The sequence below is a fragment of the Bos indicus x Bos taurus genome, chromosome 10 (genome assembly GCF_003369695.1).
Source record: "Bos indicus x Bos taurus breed Angus x Brahman F1 hybrid chromosome 10, Bos_hybrid_MaternalHap_v2.0, whole genome shotgun sequence".
In the NCBI taxonomy this organism is placed as follows: Eukaryota; Metazoa; Chordata; class Mammalia; order Artiodactyla; family Bovidae; genus Bos; species Bos indicus x Bos taurus.
In genome coordinates, this window is record NC_040085.1 from 64,645,637 (window position 1) to 64,664,325 (window position 18,689).

Consider the following 18,689-nt stretch of genomic DNA (forward strand, 5'->3'; position numbering starts at 1 on the left):
TTGATATAATGATACCAAATCTTATTTCCCTTTCCTCTTTTATGAAAAAAAAAAAAAAGAAATTGATGTAAGTAACAAACAGGAATGATAATATTAAAGTAATCATTTTTAGACATCAGAATATGAAAGGAATCTGTCTTTTACAAATATTTTGATCATCTTGGACAGCTATGATTGAGTCATCATTGAAATCTCCAAAACTGACTTCTTCTACTGTGGTCCCTATAAAAGTCTGATGGAAATTTTCACTTTATTACTATGGAAACTATTTTAAAGACTGTTATAAAGTCAATTACAATGACTGTTGACTCAGAGATATCCGTAAGATTATTTAAGATGATTTGCCTTTAAGATGCTTATTATTATGATTATATGGTAAATCCATGAAATTTGAAATGAGGGTTTTTGTGGTCTTAAACAGTACCAAGTTGGCATTCTTTATATTCTTAGGTAATGTGCTTTTTAAACTTAGAGGAATGAATTAGGCTATCGGCAGATAGATACACATATGTAGTCAACTCTTTTTTTTTTTTTTTTTCTTTTTAAACATATTAATGAATTCTTCATTTCAAACTGCCTTCCCTGCTTGGTCTTACCTACCGTTTATCATCTGTAACATGACTTTGGGCACTTGTATTCTGTCTTAGTCCATTCAGGCTATTATAACAAAATACTGTAGACTGAGTGGCTTTTAGACAGCAGAAATGTATTTCTCACAGTTCTGGAGGCTGGTCGTCCCAAGATCGAGGCACCTCTTCCTCGTTCTGTGTCCTCACACGGTGGAAGGGGCTGGCAAGCTCTCTGGGGCCTCTTTCATAAAGGCACTAATCTTGTATATGAGGGCTCCACTCTCTTGACCTAAGCACCTCCCAAAGGTCACACTTTTTAATACCACCACACTAGGCATTAGGATTTTAACGTATAAATTTGGGGAGACATAAACATTCAGAAACTCCAGTACTTTGGCCACCTCATGCGAAGAGTTGACTCACTGGAAAAGACTCTGATGCTGGGAGGGATTGGGGGCAGGAGGAGAAGGGGACGACAGAGGATGAGATGGCTGGATGGCATCACTGACTCGATGGACTTGAGTCTCAGTGAACTCCGAGAGTTGGTGATGGACAGGGAGGCCTGGCGTGCTGCAATTCATGGGGTCGCAAAGAGTCGGACACAACTGAGCGACTGATCTGATTTGATCTGAAACATTCAGATCATAACATATACTTGTAAAATATTGTCTCTAATTGTCTGGGAGTGGGTATGGAAAGAAGGGTGATTTTTATCTCTCTGACAAGATCTGAGCACCTTGAGAAAAGAATTTATCCCAAATGCAATTCTCTTTTTGATCCCCAGTATTAAGTACTCAGGTACACTTCTTTAGCTGAATGAGTTTCTCATTTTACAGGTGGTAAAGCGGTTCCACTCTTCACTTCTCAAACATCACCTGCCAAGATGTCTGTGACACTACCCTCAGTGAACCTGGAAGACTGCTCACAGTCTCTGAGCGTGGGCACTGTCCAGGGGGACGCAGACTCCTCAGGAGCAGATACCTTCTGAGTGCGAAGTGAGAGCCAGTACAATACTTGTCTGCTGGTTTTGAGGTCATTTTCCTTGGGCGTAAAGCCATCTCTCAGGCTCTTTTGGTCCTTCAACATATTCAGAAAAACAATTTTAAATTTTGTATTGAAGTGGAAAGCGTAATTTGGCTATTTGGGTAACATTTTTAAATAAAAGAATTTAAATGGATATCATTGTGAGTCTTGTGTTATTTCTTAGAATCCTAAGGCAGCTGTGGAGTAGTGGAAAGGGCAGAACTTTTGATATCCAAAAATTTACAGATATAATGATCTGTACTTAGTTGTGAAATTAAGTTGCTCGGTGTTATTCGTCCCAAATTTTGTATAAGAGCAAATAATTGGTACCAATCTAATGCCTCTCAATAAGGAATTAATTGAAAAAGTGTTAGTACAACAGAATACTAGGTGTCACAAAAAAGAATTTTAAAATGTTTGTGTGTTGATATGGAATTATCTTTGAGATCTGTTGGGGTTTTTTCAGTTTTAAAAAAAATGAATATGATAGTTGAATAGAAAAATGAAGGTATAGTTGACTCATAATATTATGTTATTTTCAGGTGTACAGCATAGTGATCCAGTATGTGTGCGGATTATATTCCATTGTAGGTTATTACAATATATTGGGTATAATTCCCACTGCTATGCAGTGAGTCCTTGTTGCTTATTTATTTTATATACTATATAATAATACCTGTTAATTTGTCCCTCCTCCTTTCCCGTTCCCCTTTGGTTACCTCAAGTTTGTTTTCTATGTCTGCGAGTTTGTTTCTGTTTTGTATATATGTTTATTTTTATTATTTTTAAAATTCCACATGTATGCTTTTCTCTGTCGGACATATTTCATTATGTATAATATTCCCCAGGTCTGTCCACATTGGTACAAATGGCAATGTTTCCTTCTTTTTTATGGCAGAGTAATATTGCATTGTGTATATTATATATACCACATAAAGTGCGAAAAGCCACGTGAAAAATAATATGTGAGTTATGCTACCATTGTTTAAAATGAGATGGGGATCAACCCAAATATATGGATGTACACACACACACACCTACATAATGCTTATGTATGCATTAAATATCTTTGGAAGGCTAGACAAGAAACAGCTAACTTGATCTCCAAGAAGGGAAATGGAGTGGCTAGGCGATAGAGAGGCTGAGTGATTGGAATCAAGGATGAGTGTATTTACTGTGGGTTCTAAATACAGTTGTAACAGGAAAAAATGGAGCAGGCTTTTGGTCCTGGACTTCTGTTTGTTGGGATTACTGACTCAATTTCAGTACTGGTAATTGGCCTGTTCATATTTTCTATTTCTTCCTGGTTCAATTTTAGGAGATTGTACCTTTCTAAGAATTTGTCCCTTTCTTCTAGGTTGTCCATTTTATTGGGGTATAGTTGCTTATAGTAATCTCTTATGGTCCTTTGTATTTCTGTGATGTTGGTTATAATTTCTTTTTCCTTTCTGATTTTATTGATTTGGACCCCTTCCTTTCTTTTTCCTGATGGGTCTATCCAAAGATTTATCAATTTTATCTTTTCAAAGAACCAACTTTTTGTTTCATTGATCGTCTATTGGTTTTCTAGTCTATATATCGTTTATTTCTGTTCTCATCTTTATGACTTCTTTCTTTCTACTAATTTTGTGTTTTGTTTGTTGTTTTTTCTCTAGTTCCTTTGGTGTAAGGTTAGGTTGTTTGAGATTCTTTGTTTCCTAAGGTAAGCATATGTCACTATAAACTCCTCTCTTAGAACTGCTTTTTAACAAAAGCATTTTTTATTTAAAAGTGTTGGTAGCTTTTTCATCCTAACCATAGAAATCTAGCCTTTTTTGGTTTCAGAATAGAAGTATAATCTTTGATTTATTCCACTCCATATGTACTTGAGCTTTACTTTTTTTTTTTTTTTGGTGTGTCTTTGTATGTTTCTGTATCACGTGGCTTGCAGGATCTCAGCTCCCCTACCAAGAGTGGAAATTGTGCCCCTTGTGGTGGAAGTGTGGAGTCCTAATCACTGGACTGCCAGGGAATTCCCTTGAGCTTTCCTTTAAAAAGTTTGGTATCTTTTCATCAGTATTTTGTTTGTTTATAGGATTATCTCTGGCCGAGTTTGCTTCTATATATTCTTCTGCCAACCACCTTCAATTTTTTAGAATAAAATTATGTATGTAAAAGTAAATTACTTTGATGCTATGGGCTTTAATTTTTTTTTTTTAACTTTACAGTATTGTATTGGTTTTGCCATATATCAACATGAATCCGCCACAGGTATACACGTGTTCCCCATCCTGAACCCTCCTCCCTCCTCCCTCCCTGTACCATCCCTCTGGGTCGTCCCAGTGCACCAGCCCCAAACATCCAGTGTCCTGCATCGAACCTGGACTAGCGACTCGTTTCATATATGATAAATTTTTTATCTTATATTTGATTTTATAATTTCCAACTTCTGGAATGAACCACTTATAAGACATGTTGTTAATAAGTAGACTTTATCAAGATCAAGACTGTTGTTGGGCTTACATGCCAGGGTAACAGGTATTTAAAATGTTTCTTTGATTTAAATCCTAAAATACGTTTGCTTTTTGTGCATTTTAATAGAATGTTGAATAAATGTTTTTATTTTCAAAAGATGATTACATCAGTATATTTCTGATCACTTGCATATTTCTGGTCTCTTAATTTTTATTTTAAAATATTAAACATATATTTAAATCAGTTTTATAATTTTTCTATTAAAAACAAAATTTTTCTGAAAAATAAATAAAATGGCACTTCTTAGTTGGTGGTGGGTTACTGCCCTTAATCCAAGAGTAATTCTGTAGTTGAAACATTGTTTGAGACAGCTTTTAAAAATGGCCTGAGGGTATCATTTCCATATAGATGAGTAACTTGATCAGTAATAAAGAATAAAATTCTTGGTATTTCTGTGGTGTTGCTAAGAAGAAACTCACTAAAAAATTCTTTTCTACTGTACATCATCTATGTATCTGTTTAACAGAAATTAACTATAAGGCTTTTGGGCATACAGTGTGGTGTGGTTACTTATGGCCCAGGCTAGGCCACCATCTCAGGACTCATTATTCTCTCCCTTTGGTCATCTGCCTCTCCTGGAAAATAAAGGTTGATCAAAGAGTTCTGTCTCTTCCTTGTGTAGAATCACCATTTGTTCACCTACCATCAGTTGTTCAGTAGTTTTTAAAACTCTCTTAAGAATGCACTGGAGAAAAAGGAATTTTATAATTAGAAAGCTCATTGTTATAGTTCAGAAAATTTCAGGAAGTCAGTTTTTTTACTTGACCTAGCCCATGTCAGGAAAACAGATTCCAGGTCTTAAGACTGTCAAGCCTTTGAGAGTAATCAGCCCTTGTCTGTACTTTCTAAAGATATTATTTCTTCTTGTACTGAAGTGTTTACCTAGAAACAATAGGAAATATTAGCTAGAGTGCAGATGTCCCCTGGTGAGACCAATAAATATTGTAAAGCTATGTTGATGGTTCATTAATTACTAAGAAAGCAAGCAAATTTCTTTTTCTGTTTTTTTTGTTTGTTTGTTTTTATTTTTATTTTTTTAGTGTGAGTGGTCTTATTGAACAATTTCAGGCCTAGTAAGGGATGTATTACTGATCCGTCTCTTAAATTCAGAGAGCCCTAACCTAGGTAAAAACCCTCAAGCAAATCAATAGACTCCTCCAACTTCTCCTGGGAGGTCACTTCTATGAGACCTCTGAAGAGACCCAGATGGTGAGACTGAACAGGATTTAAAATCTTGAAAGGAGCTGGTAAGAAATCCCAGAAATAGCTCTTGGTATGCATAGAGGTCACAGATAAAGAACAGGCCTGGTGCTGCACAACTGATATGATTTATGTGTAAAGAGTTGAAAGTGTATGTCTTTTTCACTGAATCATCATGACATACAATGATAACTATATCAATCAACTCTTTATAGCCTACTTTTCCTGAACAAAGATATATTTTTCTTTTCTATTTTTCACAAGGTGTTACCTTAGAAATAAGTATCAAGTGAGGAAGTATTTCTACCATTGGGATAGTTTAATGGGATTTCTTGGTAAGCCTTGTAAGTATTTTTATTTCCCTTGATTGTATTTCTTAATACTTGCATGGTTACAAAAGTACCATAGACAGGAGTATTTTAAAAGGTGATTGGGGGTGATTTTTCTCTCTGGATAAAACATTGGCTGTTTATAATTCTGTATAATTATAATAACCAGCCTGAATGTCTGGGTTGGGAGATAATTGTCTGTATGTTCTGAAGTATAGAGATGTTCAGACCCTGTTCTCGACAGGCTGTTTGCTAGGGTTAAGGAGAGGTATTCCCATGGTTCTAGTGACCCCTGGAGTTGTAAATGGTAACAGATCCAGCAAAACGTTAGGTTGGTAGAAGAGGCCATGGTCTGACTCATTCTTTACAATACAGTGAGGACAGGGAACTGTATTCAATATCCTATGATAAGCCACAATGGAAAAGCATATGAAAAAGAATGTGTATATATACATGTATAATCAAATCACTTTGCTGTATAGCAGAAATTGACACTGTAAATCAACTATAGTTCAATTATAAAAATAGCACTAAGAAGGAAAAAACAAGGTGAGTAATATTTTGCTTCAGAAAAGGGAAGGGGAAATGAACAAAAGTAGAGTCATAGAAAACAGAGAAGGAAAGCAATAGTCCATAGTGACACATTAACCGTCTTATGAGGAGGGCAGTCGGTTTGATTTGCTATAACAAAATTCTAGTTTTGTTTCATTGTTTTGAGTGGAGTTTACACTTCTCAAGTTGTCTGCTTGATCAGAAGGTCTCCAGTAACCTGTTTGTGCCTCAAGGCCATCTGCTTCTGGAGGCTTCTTTGGTTAGCATCAACTTGCAGTCAGTCATGGGAGTGAATGTGCATTGGTCTGAGTTTGAAGTTTATTTTCATTATGACATATTGCACCCTGGGTGGACTGTTTTAGCTGCTGTCAAGAGGACCTGAAATGGCTCCTTTTCATAATTTCAAACACTTTTGCATCTGTATCACTTAACATTTTCTACAAAACAAAATGCTTCCCAAACCAGGTGGCTTAACACAACCATTTATTTATTCATGATTCTGTGGATGAGCTGTTTGGCTGGGATTGGCTGGGATAGCTTTGCTTTGTTCTTTTCCTCATGGTGTTGTCTGGCCTTACAACACATGCATTTATAGTCCATTGATAGTTGATGGTCTCATTCACATGTCTGGCAGTTGCAGGACAGTGGAGGTCACGGGGCCCATCCTCTAGTGTATCTTCGCGACCCAGGAATCAGACCGGGGTCTCCTGCATTGCAGGTGGGTTATTTACCAGCTGAGCTACCAGGGAAGAGAACATCTAGCAGGCTAGCCCAAGCTCATTCACATGAGATTGGTTGAGAGTTCCTAAGAGTAACAAGAGAGGGTAAGCTCCAATGTGCAAGCAGATTTCAAGCCTCTGCTTGTGTCATGTTGTTAACAATGCTTTTGTTGGCCAAAGCAAGTCATGTCCAAGGCCAGACTCAAAGAATAGAGGAGTAGACTCCCATCTCCTCATGGAAAGAAGTACAGGCATATGCTGAGGAGCAGGCAAATGGGATCGGAAGAATTTGTGGCCATTTTTGCAATTTAATACACACTGATATCTTTTCCAGTGAACCTGGTCACTGAGCTAGGAGGCATAAAAGGTAGGGATGATGTCTCCTTTAGAAAGGTGGCTTGTGCATGTTGAGGATAAGACAGTATACTAGATTGACTTCTCACAGTTCTCAGCTAGATCTGCATGCAACGAAATAGAGTGATTAGAGGCATTATTACCAATCGCATGGGACATCCTGTAATGATGTCCTAAGGGAAAAATCTGGATGAGCTCTGAGGAAGGGATCATGTGGCCATTAACAGTAGTGATGATACATGATACTAAAGCAGATTAAGAATTGCCACTTATTTAAAACTAGAGTCAGCAAGTTTTTTCAGTAAAGGGCCAGATAGTAAAACTTTATATAGGCCAAATATGATCTCTGTCATATATTTCATATTCTCTTCTTTCTCCTTTTTTTTTTTTTTTTGTTTAAAGCAGATGTTTTAAATATGTAGGAAACTTTTTTTAAGCTTGTGGACCATCTGAAAGCAGTCTGTAGGCCAGATTTGTCCCATGGGCTTTGGTTTGCTAACCCCTGATTAGGACAGTTTAGTTCCAGTGTCTCATTTATTCTTTCTACCTTTCCTGCATAGAGAGTACAGTTTTTATGTAAGGAGAGGAATCCTGCAGAGTTCTGTTACCAGGCAATGGGTTCTGCTCAACCATTGGTCGGTGCCTCGGTGGGCCCACCCACTGGCAACCAATTTAACCCTTAGTGGTCCTGCTCAGCCATTGGACAGCACAGCAGTTGGACCGCCCAGAAGCAACTAACTATCAAACAGCAAGAGTTAGATGGTCAGACAATGGTGGAATTGTAGTCGGGAGGTGGAGAGTGAGGTAAGAGTGGATCCCAGCCTTTTCCTGAAGGCCCTCCAGTTCACCCCGCACTGGGACAGTAGGTGAGCTGGGAGCCTCAGAGAGCAGACTGGGGGCTGTGTCCTGCAGGGCTTTAGAAGCCACCCGCTAGACTTGGCCCAGGCCTTGAGGCACCAGTGAGCCTCTCCCCCATCCTGGTCTCTGAGACCTGATAGCAGTGGCAGTTTGGGATGGCAGCCTGTGGACCAATCTCCACCACATGGGCAGCCTGAGGAGCCTGAGTGCCAGTTGGGTCCTGGGCGTCTGGCTCCCTCAGAGATGACAGGTGGACAGAATCTGGAGACCTGGCCCTAAAGGAGCTGCCAACTGAGCTTTGCCTCCTCTTAGCGAGGACTGGGACCTTGGAGGGTGAAAGTTGTACCTTGGGACCTTGCCCTTTCTTGCCATGACAGAGAATAACATTCCTTTGGTAGAGATTTACAGGAACATCGTTACCTGACCATGACCCAACTTCAAAAACAAAGGATCTGACACCAGGATGTTCGCAACAACTAACCACGTCCCTCCCTTACCTTTTGCTTTTAAAAGGGGTTTGATGAAAGCTTTCAGTAACTTTGGGGTCCATAGGGAATGAGCCTCCCATCTCCTTGCATGACTTTCTAATAAACCTTTCTCTGTTCCAGACTCTAATGTCTTAGTATTGTGTGGCCTTACTGTGCATTGGGCATGTGGATTTGGCAATGTTCAGTAACAGAGTTCCAAGATCACTGGGTAGGAGAGTAGGAATTCCCTGTGCTCAGAATACAAAGTCTAGCAACTGTAACATCTGCAGCTTCTCATCAAGGAATGGGTTTTTTCCATCCTGAAAACTTACAGGCTACTGATACTATATATTTAATAGCCTAGAGATCTGGGTAGTTGTATTTCCTGGTGACTCAGTAAAGAATCTGCCTGCAATGCAGGAGACCCAGGTTTGATCCCTGGGTCGGGAAGATCCTCTGGAGTAAGAAATAGCATTCTTGCCTGGAGAATTCCATGGACAGAGGAGCCTGGCAGGCTACAGTCCATGGGTCGCAAAGAGTCAGACACAGCTGAGTGACTAACACATACACACACACACACACACACATATGCAAATGGCCTTGAGAAGGGATTTCTGTATTTTGGCTCACCCCTCTCATGTTTACCTGGGTTATGTTAGCACAGGTAAGACATAATTTTACCACCTCCTAGTCAAATTTTGAAAAAGTTTCCATTATGTATCTACTGTGCAACTTGATTTGTTCCTGATGCAAAAAATTACGGGAAATTTAATTAGCATTCACTGGATGGATTGTGGTACTCCTGAGCAGCTGTCAGGAGATTCTCAGAACCCATCTTCATGGAGAGAGTATCCCTGTAATTGACACTATTGTTTTTCTGAAGTTTGGGTTGATTGTTATGAATCAATCAATAGTGAGTCTAAAATTGAGCCAGTATCCTTCCAAATTTGGTTGGGGAGGCTTGTCAATTTGGTGGAACTCATGGTTGTGGCAATAAAAGCTTTTTGTTTAGAATGTGAGTTAGAAAGGGCATTCATTGGTTTCTGGGAACATGTATGGTCTATGAATGTCTATCTTAACTGACAGGTATTTTTCAATATTGAATAGCTTTTCAGTTCAGTTCACTCACTCAGTTGTGTCCCACTCTCTGCGACCCCATGAATTGCAGCACGCCAGGCCTCCATGTCCATCACCAACTCCTGGAGTTCACTCAAACTCACGTCCATTGAGTCGGTGATGCCATCCAGCCACTCATCCTCTGTCGTCCCCTTCTCCTCCTGCCCCCAATTCCTCCTGGCATCAGAGTCTTTTCCAATGAGTCAACTCTACACATGATGTGGCCAAAGTACTGGAGTTTCAGCTTTAGCATCAGTCCTTCCAATGAACACCCAGGAGTGATCTCTGCTAGGATTGACTGGTTGGATCTCCTTGCAGTCCAAGGGACTCTCAAACAGTCTTCTCCAACACCACAGTTCAAAAGCATCAATTCTTCAGCACTCAGCTTTCTTCATGGTCCAACTCTCACATCCATAACATGACCACGGGAAAAACCATAGCCTTGACTAGATGGACCTTTGTTGGCAAAGTAATGTCTCTGCTTTTCAATATGCTATCTAGGTTGGTCATAACTTTCCTTCCAAGGAGTAAGCATCTTTTAATTTCATGGCAGCAATCACCATCTGCAGTGATTTTGGAGCCCCCCAAAATAAAGTCTGACACTGTTTGCACTGATTCCCCATTTATTTCCCATGAAGTGCTGGGACCAGATGCTATGATCTTCATTTCCTGAATTTTGAGCTTTAAGCCAATTTTTTCACTCTTCTCCTTCACTTTCATCAAGAGGCTTTTTAGTTCCTCTTCACTTTCTGCCATAAGGCTAGTGTTGTCTGCATATCTGAGGTTATTGATATTTTTCCCAGCAATCTTGATTCCAGCTTGTGCTTCTTCCAGCCCAGCATTTCTCATGATATACTCTGCATATAAGTTAAATAAGCAGGGTGACAATATACAGCCTTGACATACTCTTTTCCTATTTGGAACCAGTCTGTTGTTCCATGTCCAGTTCTAACTGTTGCTTCCTGACCTGCATACAGGTTTCTCAAGAGACAGGTCAGGTGTTCTGGTATTCCCATCTCTTTCAGAATTTTCCACAGTTTATTGTGATCCACACAATAGTCAAAGGCTTTGGCATAGTCAATAAAGCAGAAATAGATGTTTTTCTGGAACTCTCTTGCTTTTTCCATGATCCAGCAGATGTTGGCAATTTGATTTCTGGTTCCTCTGCCTTTTCTAAAACCAGCTTGAACATCTGGAAGTTCATGGTTCACGTATTGCTGAAGCCTGGCTTAGAGAATTTTGAGCATTACTTTACTAGCGTGTGAGATGAGTGCAATTGTGTGGTAGTTCAAGCATTCTTTGGCATTGCCTTTCTTTGGGATTGGAATGAAAACTGACCTTTTCCCGTCCTGTGGCCACTGCTGAGTTTTCCAAATTTGCTGGCATATTGAGTGCAGCACTTTCACAGCATCGTCTTTCAGGATTTGAAATAGCTCAACTGGAATTCCATCACCTCCACTAGCTTTGTTCATAGTGATGCTTTCTAAGGCCCACTTGACTTCACATTCCAGGATGTCTGGCTCTAGGTGAATGATCATACCATCATGATTATCTGGGTTGTGAAGATGTTTTTTGTATAGTTCTTCTGTGTATTCTTGCCACCTCTTCTTAATATCTTCTGCTTCTGTTAGGTCCATACCATTTCTGTCCTTTATCGAGCCCATCGTTGCATGAAATGTTCCCTTGGTATCTCTAATTTTCTTGAAGAGATCTCTAGTCTTTCCCGTTCTGTTGTTTCCTCTATTTCTTTGCATTGATCGCTGAGGAAGACTTTCTTATTTAACTTATATGCAGAGTACATCATGAGAAAAGCTGGGCTGGAAGAAGCACAAGCTGGAATCAAGATTGCCGGGAGAAATGTCAGCAACCTCAGATACGCAGATGACACCACCCTTATGGCAGAAAGTGAAGAGGAACTAAAAAAGCCTCTCGATGAAAGTGAAAGAGGAGAGTGAAAAAGTTGGCTTAAAGCTCAACATTCAGAAAACTAAGATCATGGCATCTGGTCCCATCACTTCATGGGAAATAGATGGGGAAACAGTGGAAACAGTGTCAGACTATTTTTGAGGGGCTCCAAAATCACTGCAGATGGTGATTGCTGCCATGAAATTAAAAGACAATTACTCCTTGGAAGGAAAGTTATGACCAACCTAGATAGCATATTGAAAAGCAGAGACATTACTTTGCCAACAAAGGTCCATCTAGTCAAGGCTATGGTTTTCCCAGTGGTCATGTTATGGATGTGAGAGTTGGACTGTGAAGAAAGCTGAGTGCCGAAGAATTGATGCTTTTGAATGGTGGTGTTGGAGAAGATTCTTGAGAGTCCCTTGGACTGCAAGGAGATCCATCCTGGAGGAGATAAGTCCTGGGTTTTCTTTGTAAGGACGGATACTGAAGCTGAAACTCCAGTACTTTGGCCACCTCATGCGAAGAATTGACTTGTTGGGAAAGACCCTGATGCTGGAAGCGATTGGGGGCAGGAGGAGAAGGGGACGATGGAGGATGAGATGGCTGGATGGCATCATCGACTCAATGAACATGAGTTTGGGTAAACTCCAGGAGTTGGTGATGGACAGGGAGGCCTGGAGTGCTGTGAGTCATGGGGTAACAAAGAGTCAGACACGACTGAGCGACTGAACTGAACTGATGATGAATTTAAGAATCATAATTCTTTTTATTGTTTCTTCTGAGGTCTTAAATCAATAGCCTTTTCCATTAGTTTTATTAATTAGCAATGTGAACCTTGCAAGGACTGGTGCAAGTAGAATTAGCCCATTCTACTAATAAAAAAATGGCATTGAATATGAGATCATTCAGGTTTGAGTAGTCTTGGGTAATTGAGGCAGGAGTTTATAAGAATAGATTTGAATCTTTGTAGGGTCAGCATTAATAAGCATAGTTCTTAGCCTTTGAATATGGTTCTTATTCCTAAGCTATGGCCCTTCTAGGATTTCAGTGGAATGTTCAAATTGTTTACTGGGCTCCTCTCAATTGGAGGGACTCTGTCTTTCCAGTATCAGGCAACTGTTGACATCTCAACTCAGCTCTTTCAACTTCCAGCTGTTGTTGCTTTCCACTAGTTCCTGTGTAGTGCAGGAGTCAGCTAAGGATTTGAGAGTTTTTATGAATATATTGCCCCCCTCCCCATCTGTGGCTCTCTTCTTTATGGACTTCCCATGTACAATAAGTCCACCTTTCTGAGAGCCCTGAACGCTGATCCTGACTGCCGAAGACCAGCAAAACTGCCCCTTTACTTGAGTGCATCCTTCATGCCCATAGGCATTGGAAAATACCTCGGATAAATGTGGATCTCAACAAGTGTGTTTTCCTTTTTTCAAGGTAGTAATATTTCTTGTCCCTGCCTGCTTTTGGTTCCTCCCCATTGCCTTCAAATGAAGGCAGAGTTTTTGTCCAGACTTTTGTCCAGAGTTTGTAATTGTTACTGTTAGGAGGGTTAGTCTGTTATAAATACCTTTTCATTACTAGAAGCTGGAATAGGAGCAGCAGTAAAATGGTGAGAGAGAGGTAGACAGACCTTCATTTTTTAAAATCTTTCCTTCCTTCTCTCTCCCCTTTGTACTATCAATCTTTCCACCATTGGCCCTCACCTAGAATGACCTCAGTAAGAAGGAAGGAACAAAATAGGCTATTGCTGTGAAGGGGTGGCTCAAGAATCTGGAGAAGAAAGATGGTCTCCCTCTGCATGTAAGTCTCCTCTCATCAGTGATATCCTGAAAACACTGGAGTGATTCCAAATCTGGCTCTGGACAGTTTAAAAACCAAGACACATAGGTACCACTCCATACACACACACACAGAAGTCGCTCAGTCGTGTCCGACTCTTTGCGATCCCATGGATTGTAGCCCACCAGGCTCCTCAGTCCATGGGATTTTCCAGGTATGAATACTGGAGTGGGTTGCCGTTTCCTTCTCCAACACCCACCTACAAATCAACAGCTGGTGGAAGGGCCCAGTGGGTTCTGATGGTTAGTTGGGCCCAGTGAAGAGGCAGGCCTCAGATGTTTCTTGAATGGAACAGTGGATGAATGCACATGCACGACTGGCAGTGGTGAGATCATTCCCACAAGTGAAAACTGCCTTCTCTTCCACAGCCCGTCTCCACTATGCTGAGTTGTTGAGGGCTTGTCTGAGTGCTGTGGAAAGTATCAGCTAGCGTGTGTTTTGACAGTGATCTATGATGCCTTGCTTCATGGGAAATAGTTCAGGAACAGCCAGGAAGTCTGAGGTCCGTTGAGAATGTGTTAAATGTGAGGGGTCCTGTTAGGTTTCTCAATCTCTCAACAGTCTTGAAATTTGTTTGTCCTTGTTCCAGTTTATATGCTCCTGAAAAAGGCCTTTTATTGTCCTGAGCCTGTCACTTAAAGATATCCTTTAACTCAGGAAACAAACCTCACTGATCTTTAGAAGTGTTTTACTTGGATCAAAAAACAGCTGCATACAAATGCTTTATGATGCTTGAAAAATAACACCCAGAGGTACAGTTCTAAAGCAGTTTTGAAGTCCTCCCCTTTTCATAAGAATCTTTCTCCTTTGGGAGGATAATTTTTTGAGAGGTAATAATCTGGCTCTTGGCATCAACCTAAGACCCTTTGCCATTAATTGTGAACAAAGCTCTTGGTTGTAAGATGAACTTATATCAGGTTTCAGGGACTTCAAGCTTCCCAATAAAAAGAGGGACAATTCACAATGAACTGATAGCCTTATTCTGTAACTGCATGGGAAGATTTGGTTTAGACAGGAAAACTGTCTGCAGAAGGGCTTACTTGATGAAAGGATGTGCTCCCCATCCTCTGAGTGCTAAACGTGGTGTGAATTGTCCCTAATAGATTTCTAGGATATACATTGTTATATCTTCACTTTTACTGCAAGTTTACTGCAGTAGCACTAATCAGTGATGAGAAAGTGTGTGTATGTGTGTTGTGACTTTTCTCTTCTGAAGGACAGTCAATAAACTACTTTTATTTTTAGCTGCTTCTCTTTTTTTCTTGGTATGCATTCACATCTGGATTTTCTCTTTTGGAATGTAACTTCCTGTGAAGCAGTGATGCTGATTTTAAAGAAAAATGAATATAACACCTAGCATAAGGTCATATATAGTTTAATATATAAAAGTTTTTTTTTTTTATATTTTATTAATGATAATCATACGTACCAATTTGGGGCCTTGTGAAATTATACAAGCAGAACTTGAATTGTAATTTTTTGCCACCTATTTTTGCAGTAGAAGAGCAGCTGGATAAAAGAGTATTTAGAAACTTTATCAACTTTTTTTTTTCTTTCACTTTTTGGTCATGTAGCATGTGGGATCTTCCCAAAACAGGGATCAAACCCATGTCCCTTGCTTTAAGAGCATGGAATCTTAACCACTGGGCTGCCAGGAAAATCCTATATATTTTCTTCTTTTTTAAACTGAAGTATAGTTGACTTACAGTGTTTCAGGTGTACACCAAAGTGACTGAGCTATATATATATATATCCTTTTTACGATTCTTTTCCATTGTAAGTTATTACAGTTAGTCCTTATTGTTTATCTATTTTATATAACATTTTCTTTTTCATGTTAGATTTTTTTCAAAGTTTTTGCCCAACATTATTGTTTTATTCGGAGAAGGCCATGGCACCCCACGCTAGTACTCTTGCCAGGAAAATCCCATGGACCAAGGAGCCTGGTAGGCTACAGTCCATGGGGTCGCTAAGAGTCGGACACGACTGAGCGACTTCACTTTCTCTTTTCACTTTCATGCATTGGAGAAGGAAATGGCAACCCACTCCAGTGTTCTCGCCTGGAGAATCCCAGGGACGGGGAAGCCTGGTGGGCTGCCGTCTATGGGGTCGCACAGAGTTGGACATGACTGAAGTGACTTAGCATAGCATAGCATAGCATTGTTTTATTAGATTTAATCATCTACGTGGACTAGAGAATTAATTAGAAGGAAGAGAAATGGAGAAGAATTAAAATGTTTTGACAAAGAATTTTAAATGTATATTTTAAACTCAGATTGCATTGATCCTTTTCACTTCTATATGGACATAAAGCTTCATGAGGGGGTGGCTAAATTCCTTGTTTTTATGGGATTCTTCTTTAGTCTTTCCCCCCTTTCCCCTTTCTCCCTTAGAATGCTAAATATTCTCCTTCTATGTAGACTAAATTAAGTACATCTTGAATTCATTTCTTAGAACATAAGAAATCTTTCTCTTACCCATAAGCTGTCAGTACCATTTATATTTTAAATGAAAGGCAACCCTTTTCCTGAAGGAGGAACTCCAACTTTCTTTGGGGATTATCTAAACAATGTCACGTGTCCTCTTTTCTCTACTCCATCTTCACATGAGAAAGCATAAATCATGTAGCCCAACAAATAAACACAATTGACATGTTATTTCTCTTTCTGTAGCGACATCAGTTCTTTAATCTCCTACTTCTTGCAAACAGGCCTCCTTTGGAGGACTGAAATCCTAATGTATACACAATGGTATTCTGTAAGTAAGAAAGGAAACTCTAATGGAACTGTATGTTAGAGAAATTTAATGTAACATGACTACATGAATACCTCTTGCTGTTTTGCTTCTCTCATCCCACTTGGTCATAAAAACCAGAAAGCATTCCTGCTGAAAGGAAAAGAGCAGCTAGCTAAGAGTAAAATCTAACCGTGAAGGGCTGGCAATGCTCAATGCCAAGAACCTGAGACTTTCTTTCAGACATGATGTTTCATTGTTAGGGTTTTATAAGAAGTTAGCTTTAACCTATTAAGAAAAGGGTGATTTAGAAATAGGGAGAAAGGAACAATTTTCCCCCATTCATTCTTCTCTGGTATAAACAAGGTATGAGGCTAATGCTTTCTTGGCATAACATGAAGCTCTGAACTAACAAAAGAGGTGCAATTAAAGCTCACCTGGCCACAGAGTTCTTCTTTACATAAAAGTTAAATTCTAATGATTGGTACTCAGTGGCCAAGATTGGCTCAGAATATTGGCGGCATATTTAATTGATACAGAGCAGTTCTACCAAAATAAAAGTCATTAAACTGACTGGAGAAAGTCTAAGAGAGGAGCAGCAAGGGGATCCTTTTTACGTGTTTTTCTTTAGGGGAAAGCACTGTGGATAGGGGTCTGCTGGTGTGAATGTTTGGTTTGTAAGCCTCTCAAGGCAATCCAGGGGTATCTTTAAGAGTCTGCTTCAGAAAGGCCAACAACATGAATCTTGTTCCCAAAGAATATGAGTTGTGCTATGATTTTATTGAAGTATATTTGCTTTATAATGTATTAGTTTCTGGTATACAGCAAAATGATTCAATCATACATATGTATTCTTGTTCGTGTTGCTTTCCATTTGGGTTTATTGCGGGATGCTGACCATAGTTCTCTGTTATACGGCAGCACCTGTTGCTTATCCATTCTGTATCTAATACTGTGCTTCTGCTAATCCCAAACTCCCAACCTGTCCCTCTCCTGCCCCCTCCCCTCTGGCAACTGCAAGTCTGTCCTCTCTGTCTGTGAGTCTGTTTCTTCTTCATAGATAAGTTCGCTTGTGTCCTATTTTCGATTCCACATATATATGAAATCATATGGTATTTGTCTTCCTCTTTCTGACTGCAGTGTGATACTCTCTTGGTCTATCCATGTTGCTGCAAATGGCATTATTTTTCTGGTTGAGTTGTATTCATATATATACATATATATATGTCACATCCTCTTTATCCAGTCATCTGTCGATGGAACATTTAGGTTGTCCCCATGTCTTGGCTGTAGTAAATGGTGCTGCTATGAGCATAGTGGTGCATGTATCTTTTGGAATTGTAGTTTTGTCTGGATATATGCCCAGGAATAAGATTGCTGGATCATATGGTAATGCTTTTTGTAGTTTTTTGAGGAACTCTCATACCGTTTTCCTTAGTGACTGCATCACTTTGCATTCCCACTAACAGTGCAGAAGCTTCCCTTTTCTCCACACTCTCTCCAGCATTTATTGTTTGTAGACTTTTAATGATAACCATTCTGACTGGTATGAAGTGGTACCTCATTGCAGTTTTGATTTGCATTTCTCTAATAATTAGTGATGTTGAGCATCTTTTCATGTGCCTATTGGCCATGTGTATGTCTTCTTTGGAGAAATGTCTGTTTAGGCCTTCTGCCCATTTTTTGATTGGGTTTTTTGTTGTTGTTGTTCTTGTTGTTAAGTTGTATGATCTGTTTGTGTATTTTGGAAATGAAGCCCTTGTCAGTCACATCATTTGTAAATATTTTCTCCCATTCTGTGGGTTGTCTACTCATTTTGTTTATGGTTTCTTTTGCTGTGCAAAAGCTTTTAAGTTTGATTAGACCCCATTTGTTTATTTTTCCTTTCATTTCTATTGCCTTGGTAGATTGACCTAAGGTCAATAGGTATGATTTACATCAGAGAATATTTCACCTTTTCTCTTCTCAGAGTTTTATAGTGTCATGTCTTACATTTAAGTCTTTAATCCATTTTGAGTTTATTTTTGTGTATGGTGAAAGCTATATTCTGACTTCTGTTGTAGGCAGCTGTTCAGCTTTCCCAATATCACCTGCTGAAGAGATTGTCTTTCTCCATTGTATATTCATGCTGCCTTTGTCAAATATTAATTGACCTTAGATGTGTGGGGGTTTTGATAGGCTCTGTATTCTGTTCCATGTCTGTTTTTGTACCAGTACCATGCTGTTTTGATTACTGTAACTTTGTAGTATTATCTGAAGTCTGAGAGGGTTATTATGCATTTTATCTGGTATGCTTTGGTCTAAATGATTCCCAGTCTTCAACCAACAGAGAGCAGGCAGTGGAGCAGGCATTCTGACTCAGGTTTGGTTTGGTAGCTGCACTGATAGCATCTAGGAGAGCCAAGTTGCTTCCTGTGTAGAATAAACGAATCCTCTGTAACAAGCGGATGAAGTGAACTCTTTTTCCCAATCCAAGGCTAGATAATGAGCGGTAAGTATGCCTTTACTGTT

General features: G+C 39.5%; 1 protein-coding gene across 10 annotated transcripts in view; it reads left to right on the plus strand.

Moving 5' to 3' along the window:
* Positions 1-18,689, plus strand: part of KIAA0586 (KIAA0586 ortholog) — a 165,536-nt gene that overhangs the window by 131,796 nt on the left and 15,051 nt on the right. For 7 of the 10 annotated variants that reach the window (XM_027554214.1, XM_027554218.1, XM_027554220.1 and 4 more), the window contains one exon: positions 1,406-1,746. The exons of 2 other annotated variants lie outside the window; for them this stretch is intronic. In XM_027554214.1, the coding sequence (XP_027410015.1) occupies positions 1,406-1,557 (152 nt within the window). In that variant the 3' untranslated portion in view covers positions 1,558-1,746. Of the gene's footprint in view, positions 1-1,405; positions 1,747-18,689 lie in introns of those variants that run through there. One more of the 10 variants, XM_027554219.1, reaches the window with a different exon arrangement.